The following is an 8539-nucleotide window of genomic DNA, read 5'->3' as shown; positions in this document are numbered from 1 at the left end:
TGAAGTGCATGAGATATCCCTGGAATGTAACCATATTATTTAAAATCATGAGTACAGCAGATATTTGTAAAGACAAGAGCTGTTTTTACCAACAAATTGTTCTCACGTGGCAAATGAGACGATGTCAAGTTGAAATAGACATTGTTCGAATTTTCGTTGAAATAGACCTATTTTAAGTTCTTGTTGAAATATACATTGTTTGAGTGCTAGTTGAAAAGCGTGAGGGCCACGCAACTTTTTTTTCTCGCCAATGTTGTCTTATTTCTTTCCGTTTATTGTGAACAAGACAACTTCTCGTTTAACCCATGTAACCATGGTATTTGTAACGGTAGGCGCGATGGTGTTCATGATTGTAACAATATAGGGTTGGGACAAAAACAAGTCACGTGGTTCTCTTGCTAAAATCTCGGCGGCCATTGGCGAATAGGCTATATTTTTAAGAATATATAATATTATAAACCATTCTCATATAGTTTGGAAATATGTATACCTTACGCTCACTCTGATATAACTAGTTGCACATCGCGTTCCTAATTAATTTTATCACTGTTTTTTTTTCTATTCAATTTGACATCCGTTAGTTTGCAACAGATTTTAAATATCTGCTTCATTACTAGCTTTGCAATAATAATGACAATGGCTACGACAATCAGTAAAAACACGGCAATGTCGAGAAGTAAATACTGGACTAAATTTAGTTCGAGGGATGATGGTTTGAGGTGATCACCGCCAAACTTCAAAATGTGTTCAACCCAATATACAGCTGTATCTCCTGGAGGCATTGGAGTATCTCTCTGGATACTGGATAATCTAGCGGCATTGTCTTTGTACCTACGAAAAAATAATTTGTGCTAGAAATCAGTATGTGTGCAATCTTCAAGTTATCCTTTTTTCAAAAAGACCCATAGAGTTACAATTTTAATTATAACCTATTATTGATTAACAGTCGGTCAGTAAGAACCTCTTACCTTGGGTCTTCAATCGCCTTTTTTACAGCATTGTAGACATCATCTTCTGTGAAGGATTTTGAATCTAAAGAAATTGCCATTCCTTTGTTAACGAGTCTTTCTACATTCTCCAACTGTTCCGCAAATAAAGCCATGCCAATAAAAGGCACTGCGTGGTAGATAGCCTCGTTTACTCCATTGATACCTCCGTGGCTTATAAATGCTTTGGTATTTGGGTGAGCTATTGAACAGATGGGGTAAGTCAGAGCAATCATAATGATGTTTGATCAATCTATAAATGGCTAGCTGATAATTTTGAATATGTATAGAATATATCACCTTGATATGTTCTGCATATTGCATATATTCTATGTAATGAATTCAATAACGAATAGTCGTTAGACGATATATCTACGTGTTACCTGTTCTTAGTCTCAATATTGAATATATGTGAAATGATCACACAACCTTTACCAATGTTACAGCGAAGCATATATGTATCTGTGATTTTACATCAACATACAAATAAATATATGTTGGAATAGATTACTCTGTGGCATTTAAACGTCCCTTGAATACGCAAATTTTGATTCCTGTGTTGGTTTGAAGAAATAAAAACTGCTAAACTAATAAAGTGATATTGTCTATTTATTACCTAGAAGATCATTTTGTGGAATCCAACTGCTAAGTTTGGTGTTCTCGCCAAGGCCATTTGGTGGATTCCCTTCGTATTTCATAATAACTTTTTGCGGCAATCTGGCCAACGCTTTAACAAACTTTGTTGCTTTTTCCAAGTCTTCGCCGATGTTAGCCTGTGAACCCAGTGTAAATACTACAATTCCTTCTACAGCCGATTCGACGAATTCGGTCCATTCCTAAAAAGACAACAATTCGGTACATCGTTTTGAAGCACTTACACCTGTTCACGTAACATATAAATATATTTGATGTGGCAAGTATGCAAATTAAATGTATTAGCTTCCAATCGTTGTCAAGTTTTGTGAAGCAGGTTTGTCAACTTTTTTATCACTTTTGTATCAAATTGTACCTTATTCTGTATTCCTTTCTTTTTGTACAAGAATGTAGTATTTTTATTTAATCCGCTTGGCGTAAAGTATTATTTATAAATAAAGTATTATTTAGCCAATACAATTAATTGATACATGGTTATGCAGGTAATACACGTTCTTTTACAAGCATTGTGCGGTTATGTAGTAATAGTACATTTATAGTACTATTATAATGCTAGTTTACAAGTTATGCAAGGCTATATAGCAAATACATTGCCGATTTACTTGCATACTCGGTTGCATTTTTACAATCAGCATAAATACATGGATACCAGGCAATATAATACTAGAAATAATACATGAATATTGTCCTTCTTGGCTAGAATAAGTTATTAGTAATATTATATTACAATACGAAAAAAGCAGTACTACACGCATAACTCTGGTACCATGTTTTCACTCCGTATTGGTTTTGCGCCCAGTTTAGACTGCAATGCTTTTTAAAAACGTTTGAATTGTAGTACGCTTTAACCGGCTCTTCAAAATAAATAGACGGGGTATGACACGACTCAAGCTGACCAGTAGGTGTTCGCTCGTAACGTTGTTTACGTGTACCATGCTCTTCTTCGTGTTATAGTGTATTTTGCCGTTTATAGAACAAGGTACACACAATCTTAAGTTATTCGAAAACGTAATTCACTATCAATATCGAGTGTTTGTTGTTCAATCTAGAAACTTCAATAATCGCTACAGTGCGGTCACTTTTCATGAAGTATCGCTGTCACCAGAAGCGTAGAGGCCGTTTTGTGCATAGTTAAATATTTATATTTTCGATGACAGGTGAAATATTCTTACGGCGATAAAAAAACGATATACCGTCGCAGTACTGCAGCTATCTATACATTGTATCTTGTTTACAAGCAACTCCCCGAGTAATTGCGATTTTAAACAATATTTGTACGCCGACGTCAGAGTGTGATAACTTGAACAATAGGATCGATCAAGCAATGTTTTTCAGTATGTACATGAGTAATTTGATTTATTACTGTATTTCACTACGATTTTTTTACCAGCACATACAAATTATGTACTATTTTACGCTAAAATAACGAGGCTTTGGTTATTTGGTGCTCGACCGTTCTCAACGAATACCATAAATAATGTTCACGAACGAGAAGGCTGGTACGCGGTGTGTCATACCCCGTGTACTAGTATTTTATAGTCCTTTGGCGGAGTTTCTTCTGTATAGCGGAACACAGACACACAAGCAATCCCGCAGGGGAAGCACGCGCAATTGTTCTCCGTCGGTGACGGCGCTGTTAAATATTGATAACTAACGGCTTTCTCTATTCACCCCGTACGTGTCAAATTGGGGAAGAAATTAAATACAGATATAGTGACACAGTTTGTGTGTATATCTATTACGTATATTATTATTAATTATTATTTTAGCTAGTTACCCGTGAAAGCAGGAACATGTAACTAATACACTTACATTTCCATTATTCCACAAATATTTCAAAACAGAATGTATCACTGACCCAACACTTTTGCCTGACGTCCTTGATAAGAGCAGTGGTCAAACAATATATCACGTGACAAAATGTGGTGTACATGCATGTACATGTGGTGTACGTGTTCACTTTGATACACTGCTTGGAATCACGTGTTTCCGACTCCGGATACATATCGGATAGAAAGAAAAATCGTGCTTAATTGTCGCGTAACCGTCAGATAACCGGAAGTCTAACCGTCGCGTAACCGTCAGCGGAATAACTACATTTCCTTTCATTGGGTCCAACCTAAAAAAAACGGAAATTTCTGATAAAACATCGATTTCCGTTCAACTTTTATTATGCGTACTTCTAAATATCCACTCTTGTGACGGTTATTTGGGGAAAGGGATATTAGATTGATTACTGGGCGTTGCGGTCCTGCTTTTGGGTATCATGGCCCTAAACAGGTTGGTCGTCACAGTTCTGGTATAAATTATAGTTGGAAGTGTTCATATTTAGTGTTATAAATGCACGACGAATGTATGGTTTAATTATTCACAACATATTTGTGTATTTTATATGAAATTTGCAAGGCATTGGTGAAAATGGTGTGTTTGTCTATAGTGGCGTTAACGCGTATGTGAACGGTGAGGACCGAATCGGCGCGTGCCGAAAAAAAAAACGATTTCTGTCCTGATAGCTGGTAGCTATCATCAAATAGAAATTGGCCATTGCTTTTAAGTCTAACATGTGCAGTTTTATTTTTTTAGTAAAATTTCAATTCTTTGTTGTCAACCAGTCCAGACGTTTCAGTGGGCATAGATATGCTCAGTACTGTTCAGGAGAGACTCGAAAGACACAGACCCAAAGAACAGTTTCCTGAGAGCTTCTACCTTTGTTTTCACCGAGGTCAAAACCCAGAGCGCTTGCCATTCTATAACTGCCTACTATCATCACGAGAGCAGATTTTTTCTCAGCAAAACATTGTGCTTTGAATGGACATGCGAAACTCTGTAAGACTAACAATAAATCACCAACCGAAAAATAACGTCACGAGCTTAGATTTAGTACGACTGAGAAACACGTAATCATATTGGTATTTCGCAGGAACAAGTCATTCTGCATAATTTTGATCTATAATTAACATCAACAATTTGTCATTACTACGGACAACACCTATTTACATTGACCGCCAGTTCATACTAGTGTGACCCAGATTCTTTGAACCTCAAATATATCCCCCCTTTGTTAACACTAATTGAGTTTGTTTATATCCAGAAACCTTGTGTATTCATTAACAGGGCATTTGCCTAACTATTTCGGATTAGCGCCCTCACAGGTCAATTGCACTGTCTTGCTTGTGTGACTTTTCACCTCTCTATGATCTGTTGTTACTTAGGTAAGATTTTTGTATTGACTCAAAATATCCATCGTAATCCTATCATTTAATATTGCCATCCTTATTTAATTAATATCTTGTTTGAAACATGAGCACCTTGGCATTATGCCTGTATAGTTTTGTTAGGATTGATTGTTTCTTAATATTATTTACTCAGGATTTTAAATTTGATATGAGTTATAGGTAAATGCGCATAGAGTCATTTTTGCTAACTTTTGTTAGAAATTTTCATGTATGACAAAGTTATGCATCCCTATTGAAAGGTGTGACCTTTCACCTCTCTATGATCTGTTGTTACTTAGGCTAAATGAAAATAAAGATCCGGGATTATTATCAGCAACCACAATTACTCGAACTCTTGTGTGTGTGTTTTTCCGTAAATTGCGTAAACACTGCACTCAAAATACGCAATTCACTGTTCCGGCCCCCACCGCCAGTGAGACCTGTGACAAATGGTGACCCTGACGTGATTGTGATTTCCTGATTATCTTGGAGAGGCTATGGTACTGGTTTCTTGTTTATATTGATCCCTGTGTTGTGACTGAAGACAAACGCGTTTTCCATTGCTGTCTGCTGTTGTGAACTGCCAGCTGTGAGGTGACCAGTCATTGCCATTTTTGAACATTTCTGCATTTGAAATAACTGAATAGATGAAGACTGAACTTTTATTATTATTGAACTCTTAATAAGTGCCTAATAATTTTATTCATGATTGATGTGACTGATATGCTGTATTTTTTTTTGCATAGATTATTTATGTACTGATTGATGCATAATTTAATGCAATTGATATAGCTGTGTGCAACTTTTTCTTGCAGGCATTTGTGTACTTGATATCTTATGAAACATTAGCTTGTGTGTGATTTGTGCATTAGTGTCAATGCGTAGCAATGTTTTTAAAAAAAAATTTAATTATTCGTGCTAGATCCATTTTTTAGCAACTAGATTTTTTTTTTTTTTTGAAAATAGTTTTTGCACCTGAAATTAAGTATTGCAGTGTTGCTTTTGTTTGTTTTATTCTGTAGGCTTATATTCTGTAGGCCCATGCCATCACTAGTCTAGGTATACTGTGTATTTTGTACAATTTTAGCGTAGTTTCACTGTCACTGAGTTTGCAATTTTCCATCATTCTCTATTGTGGTATTTGTAGCATAGTAGTTTTGCGCTCATACCATATATGTAATTTCAATTTATGCAAATTTCTTGTGTGATGTTGTATATCCACTGTTTGTAATTTCAGCATACTGGAAATTCTGCTTTCTAGTATTTTCTTGCCTTGTTAATTTGCTGTCAGTATTTGCAGGACATTGCACTGTTTGTGGTTATATTGGAGATATTGCTGTTGTTAATATTGACACAATATTAATAACAGTTCTTTTTCTTTCTTCTCACTATAGGGTAGTTAGTGTTGCAGTTGTATTGTTTTTTTCTGGTCTGCATTCTTTGTTTGGTTTTATTCTTTGTTGCTATGGCTACTGACTCTAAATCTGTTTTATACTTACCATCATCTCTTGAGTCTGGGAGCGGATCAGGTACTACAGGTATGCAAACACCACACACTCCACATGGAGCCAGTTCAAAGGTAAACATTAATCAACCTCACCCTGGTGCAGTACCTACACGTCAACCTCCAGCCATTCCGACAGTTACCAATTCATCACAGAAAAATAACTACATGACTACAGCTACACCACCGCATACCCCTGCATCCCTGTACATTAACGGTAATCTAAATACACCAGTTGCTACTTGGAGTGGTCTACCAAGAATGACTGCAGTAAGTGGTATGTCAAACCCAACCTGTGTAGTAGTCTCCAGTGGTGTGCCTCATAGGTCTTATGTTAAGTGATCCTCAAGTGGGCATGTCATATGGCAATGTCAATAATGGTATGAGTCAGCCCCAAGTAATTCCTAGTGGTCAGCCTAATTATGGTACTCCATCATACCAAACCCCATCTGTACAGCACTCTGTTACCCAGCATGCGCCTGAACGGCACCATTTCAGTATGATGTCATCGCACCAGATCCGTAATATACCTTTGTTTACTGGTGGTCCAGATTCCAAGATTTCGGTTGAAGACTGGATACGAGATGCTCAGTATATGTTGAATGCTGGAGCAATGCCAGAACATATGCAATTCATGACCATTGTCCGCAATTTGGGTGGAGAGGCCAGAAAGTTGATATTGAACTTGCATGCTGATGAACAGACCCCTAACAGAGCTTTTGCTGAGTTGCTTGCCGAATATGGTGATGCTCAGTGTACCCTGGATACCATGGCTGATTTTTACACCCGTTCCCAACGCCCCAATGAACAAGCTTGTTCTTATGCCATAGCTTTAGAAGCAGTGCTGCGTTCAATCGAGGAGAGACAGAATGGTGGCCGCCCAATGCATGACCGTGACTACCGTCTTACCCACCAGCTAATGAGAGGTTTGCATGATGAGGCGATATATAACAAATTATACCCAATGTAACCATGGTGTATGAGTTTCAGGGATGTGCAAGAGCAGCTGAGACGCCTCGCCCATGAGAAAAAAAGAACTGTTGTACCACCTAAACCAGGCAAAGCCCAAAGTCATCTAGCAGTTATTCCCAGCACTGGTAATACTACTACTGTGAAAACTGACAAGAGTAAGAAAGATGGCTCAAAATCTGAAATTGCTGAGTTAACTGAGTTAGTGAAGCAGATTGCAAGTGGTCAAGCAGAGCAAGCAAACAAGATGCAAAGTATGGAGCAGAGAATTGATGCAATGACGTCCACACTGAACAATATACCACGTCCTGGTAATAATCGTCAACCTTTTTATGGTAACCGTCAACGTCGCCAAAATAATGGCCCAGTTGTTTGTTTCAAATGTGGGAAAGAAGGCCACATCAGTACTGGCTGCTTTGCTGACATAGAAGATGGTGCTGAAAAACAAAATCCTTTAAACAACTAGAACCCGTGGCTGGAGGCATGTCACGTGTGGCCACATTAAAGGTAGCCCTGGTAAGAAAACTACTGTGAATTCCTGTGTGCACCAGTCTAACTTGCAGCTTGAACCGGAAAGTGAGTCTACTACGACTGATACTTCGGTGAAAGTTGACTCACAGTTAATTGGTCCACCAAATGAAGACATTGTTGTTGTTGATGGTGTTTCTTGTTGCGCCCTGATTGATACTGGGTCCCAAATTACTTCAATAACTGAGTCCTTTGTCTTTCAGCATCCAGAACTTTGTCATCAAACATTGAAACCCAGTAGTGTTGTTATTGAAGGAGCGTCAGCTGAGGTAGTTCCATATTTAGGTGTTATTTCTCTCAGTCTTGAGTTTCTTGGTCAGTCTTTCAGTAGGGTGCCTGCTTTTGTTGTAAAGGATACTGATTACAGGAGAAACGTTCCTCTTCTTGTAGGTACAAATGTAATTAGGGCAAGTCGCACACATTTCAGAAATTCTTTAGGTAGATGTTACTTGACTAAGGTGAAGGAGGAGTCTGAAGTCTGGTATGGTGCATATAAAGAGACAGGATCTGCTGAACTTGGTGGTAGAGATAGTCGAATTGGGCCTGCCAAGTATAATGGGCGTCGTCCTTATACTATTCAACCTGGAACTGAAGCACATATTTCTTGTCGTGCACCACGCAAAGGTGGCCATCAGCCATATACAGTTCTGGTTGAAGGGGCAAGGGATGCATTTGATCTAAAT

At 37.9% G+C, this 8539-nt stretch overlaps 1 protein-coding gene across 1 annotated transcript; it reads right to left on the bottom strand.

The window, feature by feature from the left end:
- Positions 1–530: 530 nt before the first annotated feature.
- Positions 531–5467, bottom strand: LOC100370780 (UDP-glucuronosyltransferase 2B33-like). Its single transcript, XM_085505257.1, has 4 exons — positions 5360–5467; positions 1603–1822; positions 969–1188; positions 531–831 (listed from the first exon to the last, which is right to left on the bottom strand). The coding sequence occupies exons 1-4, from the start codon at positions 5465–5467 to the stop codon at positions 531–533; spliced, it is 849 nt and encodes a 282-aa protein (XP_085361383.1).
- Between the last annotated feature and the right edge of the window lie 3072 nt (positions 5468–8539).

The sequence above is a fragment of the Saccoglossus kowalevskii genome, chromosome 11 (assembly GCF_978046115.1).
Source record: "Saccoglossus kowalevskii chromosome 11, keSacKowa6.1, whole genome shotgun sequence".
NCBI lineage: Eukaryota > Metazoa > Hemichordata > Enteropneusta > Harrimaniidae > Saccoglossus > Saccoglossus kowalevskii.
The sequence above is the reverse complement of the archived record's forward strand: the minus strand, read 5'-3'. Positions and strand labels throughout refer to the sequence as shown.